Source organism: Bactrocera dorsalis, chromosome 2 (assembly GCF_023373825.1).
Source record: "Bactrocera dorsalis isolate Fly_Bdor chromosome 2, ASM2337382v1, whole genome shotgun sequence".
Lineage (NCBI taxonomy): Eukaryota > Metazoa > Arthropoda > Insecta > Diptera > Tephritidae > Bactrocera > Bactrocera dorsalis.
The window spans coordinates 96843113-96858778 of record NC_064304.1 but is presented as its reverse complement, the minus strand read 5'-3'; the positions used below and the strand labels follow the sequence as shown (position 1 = coordinate 96858778).

The following is a 15666-nucleotide window of genomic DNA, read 5'->3' as shown; positions in this document are numbered from 1 at the left end:
TTGGTTCCAAGATAGATCTAGAGAAAGCAAAACTAACGGCGCGGTTATTGAGGCCAATGATATCAATATCATCGGCGTACGCCACCAGCTGTACACTCTTCTGGAAGATTGTGCCTTCTCTACTAAGCTCTGCAGCTCGAATCATTTTCTCCAGCAGAAGATTGAAGAAGTCGCACGATAGGGAGAACGGCTCGGAGAGGTCCACCCGATGCTGACGGAGCTTTTAGTATTTTTCAGCCGTATTAATTTTGCGCAAATACCAAAATCAGACATCGCGGTATAAAAGCAGCTTCTTTTCGTGCTGTCAAAAGCAGCTTTGAAATCGACGAAGAGGGGTTTTTTCCAAGACATGATTTTCCAGGCCTAAAACCACAGTGATAAGGTCCAATTAGTTTGTTGACGGTCTTTCACACAATACGCTTGATAGAACCTTATATGCGATGTTTTTTCGCCGCCGTATTTGTATGAGCTCGGTCATTAATCCATCGATCCGCGCCGCTTTGTTGTTCTTCAGACGGGTAATTGGGTATTCGAACTACACCCGGTTTTTAGTGCTCATAATATAGCAAGCACTTATAATCTCACCAAGTACAAAACATTACCTTGGTGTCAGAGATACTCGGCTTTGCGGTTGATTTGACCGATTGGTCAGATTGGTTGTGTTTTGGGTTGTCATATGAATCCATTTTTTATCACCAGCGAACCCGATGCAAAAACGTTTGCTTTTTGTAGCGTTCAAGCAGCATTTCTGACATTCAATCCTTTTTGAACTCATATTAATTTCCTTGGCTTCTTTTAAAAGTTTTGAAATAGCTGCTTAAGTGATTCCAAAAGCTTCTGCAAGCTTTACTTGTGTTGTGTCTTTGTCGAATAATGCTTCCAGTTCCTCATCTTTAATTTTTTCCGCATAGGACGTTCTTCGTTTTCCATACCAAAATCACCAATATTTAAGCGTTCATACCACTTTTAGCACATATACTTGGCTAGAAAATGATCACCATTAACTTCCATCAAAATTTGATGGCTTTCGACTGAGGTTCATATTCACTAAACACAGTTGTAGAACAAATAATTACCAACTAATTAAAATAATTGTTCAATTCTTTAATTAGACATATGCAAGTATGTATAAAAAGTCAGCCTCATACTGCCTTATTTTTGACTACTTTGGGTGGCACCAAAAAATAAAAATAATTGATTTCAAATAATTTAAGAAGTTTTTACTTTTAAAATTTTCTGCTTATCAACATAAAACACGAATAATCTTCCTACGACAATATCATTCACGACTTTACCAATATATAGCAATATACCAAGTGAGTAAACTGTCTAACCACCAGTGAGTCATATAATTAATGAGCACGTGACGCGTGCTGAAGAGAATTGTGAAAGAACCCAAAACAATACAAGAAAGAACGTTCGGCTGCACCGAAGCTACATAATATCACACATAGACGCATTTTTTATAGCATAAGGTTATAAAAATTTGTTTGGCCATGTTACGCCAGATCTGAACAATTTATTCGAATATTGTATCATTGCCTGGGAGAATAAACTATTGTCGATAATTTGTCAAATAAAAGAGTTCTCCATTCAAGAATTTGATCGTTCAGTTGGCATGACAGCTATATGTTAAAGTGATCCGATATCAGTGGTTCCGTCAAATGATCAGCTTCTTGCGTAGAAAAAGACGTGTGCAAAATTTCAGATTGATATTTTAAAAACTCATGTATATAAAGACGTATAGATCAACAGACAGGCGAAATGGGTAAATCGGCTCAGCTCGTCACGTTGATCATTTATACATGCACTTTTTTCGGTTTCCGCCATTCCTTTTTGCATGTTGCACACTTCTTCGCAAGACTTAATATACTCTGTTCAGGATATAGAAAGTAATGAAGTAAATAAAGTTGCATGCAACAAACAAATGCCTCTGCGTCACTTCTCTTCTGCTTAATTCTTAAACTTGTTGGCACAAATATTTATCAATGTTGTTGTGAGGAATACATGCGAGTTGCTGCAGGCGTTTTTTGTGAATTGAAGTGTTGAATAGCGAGTTGTTGCAATTTACTGCCGGAAATGAGAGTAGATAGTTCTAGAACATTGACTCAGTTTTACTAAAGACTTAAGATTTTTGATTACATTACTCAGCAAAAGTGAAGGAAAAATTTGCGACTGATATGCTGGGAGGTCTGTGCAGTATTTGAGTTGTCATGATTACGAATTTGAGTTCAAAATTTTCCATCACTTACGTATTGCCTTTCAAAAATAAAAATTTAATTACAGTTCGATATTAAATTTTTTCCATTTTGGGGAAATCACCGAAATAGACTCACAAAAACGACTGTCAACAGATAATTGCGCAAGATAAATTTCTGAAATATTGGCGAGTAGCTATTATAATATGCACAATTTGAAGTAGAAACTTTTTTTTCAGATGTGCCGCTAGCTTCACGTTGAGGTCGGTTATTTATCGGACAGCCCTCGTACAGTTAATTTTGTCATTTTAGTAAATGGTGGTGGTTTGACCCCAATACTCCTTGACAACGAAAAAATCCTACGTGATAGGAAATTTTTATTATCATTATCGATTTTAGGAACCCAAAATTAAAAAATAATAATAATAATAAATCGCAGTCGCAAAATTACTGTTAACTAGTGTTATTTATAAAAAAATCATAATTCATTGAAAAATACAAGTGTCAACTTTGAAAGTGAGTTTAACTTATTTCAATCACTGTCCGTCTTTTAATACCTGCGAGCAAATCCATACTCATTTTCAATCTCAAGTGATCCCATATAATTCCTTTGTAAGCTGGTATGTGCATTATGCGCATTCATTCTGACTACTGCCAATTTGATTTATGGCAACGTCTAAAACAAGTGTTAGCCACAAGCGAAATTTAAATAACACGAAACGTAAGCGCGAACGATTCATCTTCGAAAGATTGTGTTCACACGAGGATTCTTTTGCCGTTCATTATATGCAAATTCTATTTTGTGTCGCTCGTGTGAACGCGATGAGTTTGAAAACTTGAGGCGAACCATCTTTTTCATATATCACATACTCAAATTATTGTATGCGGTGCAAAAAAACTATTGTTATCAGCCAATTTACCTTTATTTCCTCTTTTCTAAAGCATAAAATCCAAATTTCCGAACATAATAAATATTCATTTGAAACAGAGGATTGCAACCATAGAAAGCATGCCATCCAAGCACGAGCGACGTGGTTTTTTCGTCATCCCCTCGTCTACAAAAAAACAGGTTTTGCTGATAAAAAAGTGTTCGTGTGAACATAGTCGAATAACGCGGCTAACCTTGGGCGTTGACAGCGCGTCTTACATGCTTCGATAACTGCCATCCTGCCTTCATTTTATGCGTGGAATGATAGTCCTTTCATAGTTTGCCCGATTTTGCGCATATTATATACAATAGTTTTAAAAAAGGAGGATATTTACTCTGCTACCAAGAATTTTTCCCACGACTTCTGTTTCAGCATTTTATAAGCCATAAGTGCTTGTAATTGCCATTTGCTGCGGTCACTCCGTTGCTAGTTTCGAGAAAATAGAAAACATACATATAAACAAAAATATTTCATTCAATAAATTTGCTTGATTTGTTATAGTTTTCTAAGATATTTTAATTTTTTTTTGTGTTTAAACACTTTCAGCTGGAGGAAATAAAAACCAAAGAACGTAATATTGGGCAACTTAAAAAAGAAATTCAAACGCTTCAGACGCGGCCGCAGAGCCAGTCTGAAGTGAAAAGCAGAAATGCAACGACCAATTCACAAACGACAAATAAAACGACGAAACCAAAGAAAAATAACAATAACAATAAAATAAAAAATAAATCAACAAAAAATAGCGTAAACGAAACCAATGCTTCCGCTTCCGCTTTGTCGAAAAAATCGGAGGACAGCAAGGATATAGCCACAGGAGAGGCTCAACATCCAAATGAGGTGAGTACTAAATAGATTTTCTACTTTTTAGTATTTGAATTTGATTCTCCATAAGCGTGTCATGGACATTTATACGAACATGGCATTATATGCGGTGATATAACTTTGATTAATTAAAAATTAAATTATAATTTCAAAATATATATTGACCACTCATATGTAGATTCTGTTTACTATAGCAATTGTGAAACGGTGAAAGCTATAGTATATTGTTCAGTAAACAAAGAAAGAGGTGGAGAGTTTAATAAATGACAAATCTCATGCTAATCAAATTGAATGAACCTTTTTTTTTTTTTTTTTAAACCACATTGTATTTAGAATTTTTATGTGTCAACTGGTGAAACCGAAGCAAATCGAATCATAATCGCTTTAATTTACATAATTATTCGCATTTCTGCGATAATCCGCTGTTGCCAATATTCCGTTACGCATGTGCCATTATAAAGCTCATAACTATTGACAAAGATGTTATTTGCATTTCACGCCTTGCTTGGTTACGAATTTTATGTTAGGGCCTTCCGTACTTTTATAAAAACGCTGGCGACTGCTGTTGCTGTAACGACCTAATCCCCGTGGTCGGACTAGAGGGAGAAGGGTTTCCTAAGAGTGGGGCTAGCAGGGCATGCAAAGAGGTGGCTAGTGTCATGCGGAGACTCATTGCACGTTGACATATGTTTGATATGTTTGGGTAAATTCCGGATAAGAAGGAATTTAGCCTGCCACAGTATCCAAAATGAAGCTGTGCAAGGGCCACTCTCGTTTCTCGTTTCTCGCTGCAACTTGAGCTCTTCGTCTGTAATGGGTTGTGGATTGACTCCAAGTACGCCATTCAATGAGAGGGAGTCGGAGGTTGTTTGTCGGAAGTTAGTTCCGTCCGAAGCGTAGTCGGCGTACTGTTTTATGTCGTCGACGTAATTGAGGAATGACCTGTTGCTGCTCCTAATAGGCGGTTCTGCTCCAAGCAGGTGACTGCAACGATAACTTCTGCGAAAACACCCCAGCAGGAACTGCTTAGAGCTGAGTTCATTATGCTCCTTAACTGGGAGCATACGGGCCTCACATTGCAGATGTTTGATGGAAGTAGTGTGGAGTGCAGTGTTCTCACAAGTTTGCAGCTTCCACGTGTGCGTTTCACTGCATCCAGGTAACCATATTGGTGCGGTGACTCTACGTAGCTTCTTTGTTAATAATGGTCTTTTTGCATCATCTTCTATATTTTGTTGAATTTCTTCCTGTTTTGTGTGACAACACAAAATTTCAAATCTAATTGGTTACTGGAAGTCCATTGCGATTCATGTGGTTAGCTGGAAGCGTTATGATAATAGATAGAACAAATTGTTTGTAATATTGCCCAGTGTATTTTATGTTGGAACATCCGGAGCCGTGAAAACTATTCCCTCTCAATCGGCTGAAGGCTGAGCGTGCGGAAAGACACTGTTCCCGCGTCTCATCATCGTTTTCGCAAAGCTCTGCATTCCATCAAAACCGTGTTATCAATTTTCCGAAGGTGGCATTCCCGAACCTTGTGTTGATCCCTTTTCTGCCTTTTTGTGCTATCTATTTTTATTTTCAAGGCAGCCAGATGATTTTCACTATAATATAATTCTGACTACGCTACAAAAAGTCACTTCTGTTGATCCCATTTTGGCTCTTTTTATCCAATAACAGCGAGTTTATCGGCGCAGATTATAGACATGAAATGATAGTTTGACATAGATGATTGATATTGATTTGGAACCATCAGAAAAGTACCGAAAAGGCTCACTATTGAGTTTCGGCAAACGCGCTGAAATCGATGGAAATCGTCGAGCAAAGAAGAAATCGTACTACAAAAATGATATCGAAAAGTTGAAAGGTCGCTATGATCAGTGTATCGCCCCTGAAAGGAACTATGTATGTTGAAAAAAAACGAATTTTGTCAAAAAAATATGTCTAACTATAGTATACACTGAAATGATATACCTTGTTCAGGGTAGAATAATGAAAATGTGTATGTAAAGCTGAGTGTATTATGAATCCAGAAAATAAATTAGGCTGACTCTAAAGTACCAACAAAAACATCTCAACAAATGTTTGTTGACACGCAAATATTTAAGAACAATCATAATCACACACATGCACATTGTTGTACAGTTTTTTGTTCACACATTGTACGAAATCAGAAACAAGAACACAACCGGGGAACACTGACCTAACAAAAGGTGACGAAGCAGATAATTTCAAGCCCAACATAAAACATAATTGAACAAACGATAAGTGGCGAATGGCGAACCAACGGCCAAATTAAGCATGTGACCGCCTGCGTACGTGGTGACAAGCCGAAAAGTTCTAAAACTATAACGAGATTTGTATTGATACAATTTACTGAATGAACACACGACCAACGACAAATGACAAACGATGTATGCGATGTTACGCACAATGAAGCGGAAGCCTAAGGCAACAACAAAACCCAGGTGATCACGTTGCTGGCAGCGCTAAGTTTTGTCAACCAATTGAAGAATGAAGACAATAATCTTTGCATCTCTTGTAAATGTAAACCCGACCATGGTGTAAATGGCAAGCTTGCGGGCCTGTCAAAAGCCAAAAACTCCAATTACATCGTTATAACTATTAGTGAAATCAGAGAACGCATGGAACTTGTGGCATCGAACATGTTTTATGTGCGAGCTGATAAAAAAGCCGGTTTCTCACATTGCACATATTGCACTTTTGACGACTTTTCCTCGTTTATTTAACTTGGCGGGACCTGCCGAAGGCTGTGAGACTCAAAAAAGCAAGTGTAAACTCAATACTCAATATGGGCAACGGTTAGTGCTGCAGGTAGCGGTAGACTGCGGAAGACTTAAGCAGAGGAAACAGTGAAAGAAAAGAGAGAAACACGTTTGAGCCACCTTATACCTGCTGCGGTTACACCTCTGTTCGTTAGGCTGCAACGGCCACTGGCAGCGCTCTCAGCGGTTGGCGGCTAGCTCAGGTTGCGTTGTGGTGGCGCGTCAGTTGTGTACGAGAGATGTTCAGGTGCGCATGCTTGAACGGATACGTGTATTCTAATAATATTAACTGTATTTAAGCGGCATTAATAAATAATTTTACTGTGTGATATAAAAGAAAAAAAACGAAGTTAAAAGTGATTACAAAGTACTAAGGTGATAATAACAAGTACTTAATTAAAAAGTGAAATGAGCTATAAATAAATACTAAAAATTATTGTGAATCATAACTTTATAAAAAAAAATCTAATATACAAAATTCTCGTATCTAATATAATAAAAGATTTGCTGACAAGTTGCAGAAATTGATTAATCAGTAAAACACTCTAGTGAAATTAATAGTAAAAAGTGTTTTCAGCTACATATATGTATGTGTGTATATTTATTATTAAAAAAAGATTTAAAAGATTTGCTGACAAGTTGCAGAAATTGATTAATCAGTAACACACTCCCGTGAAATTAATAATAAAAAGTGTTTTCAGCTACATAGTATATGTGTGTGTATGTATATTTATTATTAAAAAAATATTTAAAAAGTGTGTGTGTCTGTGCTTTTGTAATTCAATCTGCTCGCCTAATGTAAGCCTCACTTGGCCAGGTTATCAATGAAGCCCGCAAAACGGTGGAACTAATGAAGTTTGCAAACAACAAAATAGCAGTGAAAATAAAAGAAGTCATTCGGTAATTGAATAATGCAAAAACAAGAGAAAAGACAGAGAAATGAAAAAAAGGAAGAAAACAATGCAACCCATTTCTTTAAATAACTGCATTTACCTCGACAATGTCGACTGAAATCTCGAATATGTGTGTATAATTATGTGTAGGTGCATTAGAGCGGGTTGATTTACAGACAGCCAAAAAAACGGGAAATCGAGTACGCGAGATATGTGCTACGAATCATTCTGAACAATTTTGCCTAGGAGGTTATGGGTCTAAAATGGCTTAAAGTTAGCGATTTTTAAGGTTTTTTGGGGATCAGAAAAAATTCTTCGTCAGTTTTTGAGATATCCGCATGAAATCTAATACGCGCGTGCATTTTTATATTCTATTGATCATTTGTCGGAAACGATCAAATCGGATAACTATATCACATATCTCTCATATAACCGATCTTTCAGATTTTTGAAACTTTGTCTTAAGTGGTTATATACATACAGTTAGAATTTTCAAAAAATTTTTTTTTTTAATGTACATATAATTTCCTCGCTTGAATTCGGTTTTAGACCCATAGTCTGCTAAACAAATTTTCACAGCATCGTCCATAGCACATTTCGTGCTTACGCAATTCTATAAACAAAAAGTCGACCCGTCCTAACGCGCATATAAATGTGTACCATTCTATTTAGTGCTGCAAATATACGCAATTGTTGTTCTTGTTATATTTGTTGTTCATGCTTCGCACCTGTAATACGACACCCCCAAAGCCATTTCGTTCCGCCGCCACATCCCGGTGCACAACGCGCGGCAAGTGCGTTAAAATCGGTCAAACACCGTTTGTCAGGCTTCACAAGAAGAAAGTGGTTAATGAAGACAACATTCGTTTTCCTTATTTTGATTTAACAGCGTTGTCTACTTAATGGAAAACATGCGAAACGCAGCTTTGGCATTTTATATTATCTATTGACAAAATACGAAACAACTTTTTCGACTAGCCAATATATCAGTGAAAACGAAACACGAATCCAAATTAAAATAAAATTGTAAAGTGCTAAGATCGTTGATGTGCGCTCTTCTCATCGTTTCCTTTCACACGCCTGCGTCTTGTCATTCCCTTTTTTGTTTGTAAATGAAGACTCTTGTGTAAGATTTATGTTTTCCTGTGTTTGTGGCACCTGACCCTTTGTGGAGTCAATATGCATGGCACTTATGTACATATATTCTGTTATTTGCATGTGTGTGTGCGCTCTCCTTGACTATAAATCGCATTGAAATTCAAGGCATACGTTTCCTCCTTTACCTTTCGCTCATAGCGCTTACACTGCGCAGGATTTGCTGGAGTATTTTTTTTTATGCCGTTATTGGTTTTGGATCAGTTTTCATGAGTAGAGAAGTCGAATTACATTACATTACAACAAATGAAAACTTGAAAACAGAAAAATTATTAAGCTCATGCTTAGCAATTTTTTTTTAATTTTTTAGTGCATCAAACGCTGTCTCATAGGGCTCGCGCTCATTTGTCAGGTTTATAAATATGAGATGCTCTCACTTTAGTCAGAGTCCAATGCCTCAAGCTTTTCACTCTCAGCATCGCTAAATTAGATGCGCCAAATGCGTCATGACTATTTTCCAGACAATTACCAATATTAATTAGCATTTAGCGCACTGCGAGAAAATTAGTCACTGCGCACGTCTATTACAGGTGTGTGTTGTGCACAGAATGATTCTATTTGAAATCTCAATTTGAAAATTCGCATGGCCACAATTAAGTGCGAGCACTTGTGTAAAAAGCGCTGCCCATTTCGTCGCATGGACGCGCTTTGTGAACGCGCTGACACCAGCAGATGTGCAAGTTTTGCGAAAAATAGAACTCCAGTGAAGGAATTAGGCTTAAATTATTAGACATTTACAAATACAATGCTAGATGAGCACACATTCGCACAACTTTTATTAGCTCTCACGCAGAACTCGGCTCAGAATTGACGGTGATTCACGCTGAGCTGCGAATCTTTGCTATTAAATCGCACTTCTAACCACATTATATGCGAGTGTGCAATTGAGTGCTGCGGGTGATGAACGCTTGCCTAATATATGCATTCCTGAAGAGCGTCGTTGTTCATGAAGTTTGTTTCAATCAACAATTGTTAAACCTGTTGGATTTAGATGCGATTGTAGACGTCATAAATTGATTTTCAATTTGTATGTTTTTGTTTTTGTATATAAGAATATTAGGCTGGGTCAAAAAAAAACTTTTAATTTTTTTCCTTCGGTTGCAAGAAAGTATTGTTCGAAATAGCGGAAATAAAATTTCGAATACCGAAGTTCGAAATCTTAATATCGGAGGCGCTTTGTGATTTCCGAATGCTCAGAAATTTTACTGCTCTACTAAAACGGTCTCTTATTTTATTTTACTTTTTGTGTTTTTAATTATTTTTGTATTGATTTTTGACAATGAATATTACGTAAACGTTTAACTTAGTCGAAAAATTTCGAAAAACCATTTATAGAGCATATGATTTCCTATTAAATTCAAGAAACGAGATATTTTTTCAACTAGGAAGCGATGTATGAATTTTTTCAACTCATGATAAGAAAAAATTCTAACTGTAAGGCGGAGGATTTTACTGTTACAATTAATAGCTCATACTAAGCGCGATTTGCGTAAAGGTGTCTAAGAACATAGTTATTCAAAGTATCAAGCGAACAAAAATTTTTTTTTGCCCACCCTAATGTGCATATATGCATGATGAATTCTTTAATCTACATTGCGAAAAGCTGTCTAAGAACCTACTCCTTCAATGTGTATATATGGTGCATGATGAATTTTATAATCTATATTGCATAAAGCTGTCTAAGAACCTATGTATTTATTGAAAGTATCAAACGAAAAAAAAAAAATTTACCCACCCTAATGCGCATATATTGTGCATGATGAATTCTCTAATCTATATAGCTGTTTAGGAACCTACTCCTTCAAAGTATCAAGCGAAAAAATATTAATTTATTTTTGACCCACCCTAATGCGCATATATGGTGCATGATGAATTCTATAATCTATATTGCGTAAAGCTGTCTAAGAACCTATTTATTCAAAGTATCAAGCGAAAAAAATATTTTTCCCCCACCCTAATGCGCATATATGGTGCATGATGAATTCTATAATCTATATAGCTGTTTAGGAACCTACTCCTTCAAAGTATCAAGCGAAAAAAATATTAATTTATTTTGACCCACCCTAGTGTGCATATAAGGTGCATGATGAATTCTATATATGCAAATACCAAGTTAAGGTTAGGTTTAATAATTTACATTTATATTCTGTTTAATCTAATTTACGATTACGTAATTGAGTTTTCATTTCAAAACTCACCTTCAACACCCCGCAGTGTGTTGCGGAGCTGCAGATTGCTTCTATTGTTGTGTGAATTTCCAAAGCATCAAACACAAATATTGACAACAAAACATTCTGTGACATGCAAATGGGATGAGTAAGAGCGGCAGCGTTGCGTGAAGTGACTGCTGACAATCGCACAACAAAAAGAACAAAGCAACTATTGTATGTGTTTTATTTGTTAGTCTCAAAAATGAAAAATGATCTCAAAATTATTTTCTACTTCATAAATATGCAACTCAAATAATATTTATTATGTTTGCGGTGATTGCTATGCAAAATAGTTGGTCGAAAATAAAATAAATACACGCTTCGAGACTGATGCGTGATGAATGACGCTTTTGCTTTCAATTGGCCATTGTTTGTTTTTGTTTTTTTTTTTTTTTTTGTTCAGCAGCATTCTCGTTATTTTAGATTTCTGAATTTGCCTGAGATGATTTGTTTTCCATAAATACTATGATTACACTTGGTTGAGTATTGGAACGGCTTGAGCGGCAGTTGAGTGAAGTGAGTGGCCGGAATAAACGCACGCAAGCAAACACACTTTCCGAAGTAACTATAAGTAATTGCGTATTAACTGCATATTTACTGCAAAATGGCAATGCTGTTTTTTAATTATATACTTATAATTTTTTTCAAAAAGTTTCAAATGAAACACTTGTGTGTTCTACGCAGTTCACATGACGACGAGTGTGTGAGAAACTAGTGTAGCCGCTTCGATTTTGGTTTGGTTTGGCTCATAAGCGTACTGGTACCACAGTGTTTGAGATGTCGGTCTGAAACTTAAAAATCTTGTTCTTTTTTTGCGCAAAAAGTTGCTTATTTTTCCTAAACGCCAGTATCGCACCACCATAAGCTATAGCTACCATATGAACTGATAGTTCAAAATCAAGTCTTTGTATGGAAAACTTTTTTATTTGACAAGTTGTTTACATGAAATTTTGCATGGGTTATTATCACAGACAAAACTATAATCTCTGAATATTTTGCTCAGATCGCAGCACTATAGCATACAACTCTCATATAAACTTAACGTTCAAAATCAAGTCTTTGTATGGAGAACTTTTTTATTTGAGAATTTATCTTATAGAAATTTTGCACAGATTAATGTCTAAGAGAGCTTTATAATCTCCCAAGAAATTCTTCAGATCAGCCGTCTATAGCATATAGCTGTCATATAAACTGAACGTTGAAAATTAGGACAATTCTCTATACGTAATAATATAAATAACCGTTCTTTGGCAACTTCCTAATTCTGACTGTTCCATCTACTATATTAAGTGTTGATAGCATTCCATGTATACACAATAGTCTGCGGAGGTATGCGATATGCTCTCGTAAAGTCCATTTTGGTATTCTGTTGTCGCGCATTGTAATAGAGTTGCTCGTTTCGGTTATTTTTTTGCTTTAAATTTAATCTTTTAAATTGCATATTCTGGAAAATTTATACTTATGTATCTATAATCTCCAATACAAGGTATGGTACCACATATAATATACACACACAACATATAAGTGAGGCACAAAATATGAAATAACATAACCCAACCTAAGTGAGGCCTTACATACGAGCATATGTGATTAATTGTGAAAAATAAAATTTATAAAAAATAATTAATAAAAAAAATCGAAATTTCTCCACTGCAGCATTAGTCCATCGGTGTCTCGAAACATGTAAAAAACAAAAAAAAAAAAAAAAACAAACAGTGTAAAGTAAAAATAGCTAAAGTTCCAAATCGTTATTTAGACAGCAACCTCAACTAAACCAATAATCGCAACAACTAAGTAAGTAAAAAGCAGCACTGCAATATCAAACTTGCACCCAAGTTTCAAAAATTTCAAAAAAAAAAATTGAAAAAAAATCTTTGATTAAAAAAATTTAAAAATTTTGCAAGCAAAACGCAGCGGCTGAAAAATACGCAGCCATTGAGGTCAGAGAAAAGCATTTAAGTTATTAATGATATTTGAAAAGACGGTGGCAAGTGTTATAATTAGGTGTGTAGTAGTAATGTGTACGTGTATCTGCGTGTGTCTGCCGGTGTATGATTATTATTAGGGGTATATTTTAGCCGCTGCCACGCAGTTATAGAAAGCCTAAGCGCTGCCGCGACTAAAATATTGCACGCTTCTAAAGTTGTTTGTTTTTAGGCTAAAATTAGGCGATGTTACTCAAAGAACGCGGGAAAATGCGCCACCGCATGCAAACATACATACATACGCACTTATAAAAATTATGCGCGCAGCTTTGCATGTGGCTGTGCCCGCTACGAATCGCACTTGCAATCTCTCTCTGCACTTAACACTAAATTTATAACAGCACTTACAGCTAACTGCACAAAAAAAGCAATAATAAAAACAACAAAAAATTTACAAAAAAATTATCATAAGCGAAATAGCATGCACGCTGTCACCAATAGTCTCACTGTCATTAACACTAACAGCAGCAACAACAGCAACAGCAGCAACAACTCAAAACATATTGGGCGCATCTGCAACGCCAAGAGCGCTCCAGTCGCCACTTGGCATAAGTGCTGAAAAAGCGCAAAAAAAATTCGCATGCAAATTGTTGTCAACAAAGTCATCATTTTCAACACGCTTGTCATCAATAACTTAACACAGCGACGCCGCTAACCCACTTGAAGCACAACACCAACAACAACAGCGCAGCAGCGCATGTAAATGTGTCGCACAACGCAGGTGCAACAACTGCAACGCTGGTCACAAAAAGTGTCTAGTGCCCGGTTGTATTTATTAGCTGAGAATTCAGTCGGTTTATCTTCGCCGTTTTCTGCCTTTGAAATGAGCGACCATATTTTGTTGCGCTGGATCTGGAGCATATCGTAGTCACATCGATTTCACTTGTGCGGCGCCGGTGTCACGGTGTCTCTCTTTTTTTACGTCCGTAGAAATGTTGTACTTACACATGGACTTGGCTGACCATCGGTCGGATATCAAGGTGAGTGGAAGTGCTATTATACACTGTGCTGCCTTTGGTGTTGGAAATACATATGTATGTATGTGTGCGTGGGTACAAATACTAATCGCTTTCGGAAGCACGAGACAATTTTCTGTAAATTTGACTTCCTTTTTGGCCTCGAAATATCCAAATTTAAATTAAGTGTTATCGAAAATATCGGGAATTAAGAAAAAAATCGAACATTGTGTGTATATATTTTCATCCGTGAGTTTGTCAATTTTCTGCACATTAGGTCATCCAAACTAGTTATATGTATATGCCACTGTTGCATGCTTCATTACCAAATCGTAATTTAGTTCTGCTAATTTCCGTTGATTTCGGGTAAACTTTTGGATATTTTTTCTGGTTTCGGGTAAACTTTTGGTTACTTTTGTTAGTTTCGGGTAAACTTTTGTATATTTTTGTTTGTTCCTTGTAAAATTTTGGTTACTTTAGTTGGTTTTGGGTAAACTTTTGGTTATCTTTGTTCGTTTCGTGTAAAATTTTTGCTCTCTTGCTTCGTGTAAACTTTTGTATAAATATTTGCATATTCACAAGTTTGCATGAACATCATTAATTGCTGCTGCTTTTATGGCGTTACATTAACAAATCGCTTCGGTAGGCAAAAACAATAAGTTTGCTAGTGAAATGTGGCCAACACCTTAAAGGCATAAAACTTTCATTTTCTTCATTGCTCAGCAGTGTGGTCATTAAAAACAACAAACTAATCAGCCAAAATCGCAACGATAAAAAAAAAAATAAATAATAAAGGTGGCAAAAAATGAACACCTGTAAATATGTATATACTTATAAGTATGTAAATGCGCATAATGTCAAAAGGCCAAGCGCAAGTGTACATATGTACATGTATTGAAAAAGTTTTGCGTGAAGACACCTACGTATAGTAAAAAATTAATTTGTTTTGGCTACAGATATGTCTGCAGGTGTGTGTGGGGCATATCAATCAGCGAAGGCACACAAAAGAAAAAGTACAAAAAATATATATTATAGACATATGTACATACATATGTATAATTCGAAGTTTATGCAAATCAGCAAAACTCTCCACAAATGGAAACAACAACACAAAAAAACGGTGTTCAAAGGGTTACATACGAGGCCAGCTTTGCATGTCTGGTATGTCTCACTAACAAATACGAGGTGTGTTCAGAAAATAATGCCAATTTTAAAGTTTGAAATTTTCGCGCATTTGGAGTGTCCAACTGTCAAAAAAAATGTATGCTATACATTAGAGCGGTCCGTTTTGTTTTCTATAAAATCACGTATGCGGCAAATATTCTACGGAGCATTCTGAACAACTTTTGCTAAGAGATTATTGGTCTCAAACCGGTTTCGAGTTAATGATTTTTAGGGCGACGTTTATCTTTCTCGGAATTGGATAGATGAGACAACTACATCACATATTTTCCAAGCGAGATGTTCCTGAAGTACGATAAAATTTTCAGTAGTAGTCTTTGCTTACTTTGTCTATAGCGACCGCTAAGGTTAGACGTGCTTTTGTGAACTTGGCGATTTTCGTTTATAAAAATCTCACACTTCCTTGCTTGTTCATGAAATTTTCTACCCGATTCCGCTGCCCCCATATAGGCCAGACCAAGTCTCTATGGAACTTTTTTCTATTCACAAAAATAGCGAAAACTTGAAAAGGCCATAGTTTTAGAAGATATTTAAAAGATCGCTGAAA

The 15666-nt window shown here is 36.1% G+C and overlaps 1 protein-coding gene across 3 annotated transcripts in view; it reads left to right on the top strand.

Moving 5' to 3' along the window:
- The window catches only part of LOC105231652 (putative leucine-rich repeat-containing protein DDB_G0290503), a 134888-nt gene that overhangs the window by 32917 nt on the left and 86305 nt on the right, over positions 1-15666 (top strand). For all 3 annotated transcript variants that reach the window (XM_049449532.1, XM_049449531.1, XM_049449533.1), the window contains exon 5: positions 3674-3964. In XM_049449532.1, coding sequence (XP_049305489.1) covers positions 3674-3964 — 291 coding nt within the window. The remainder of the gene's footprint in view (positions 1-3673; positions 3965-15666) is intronic.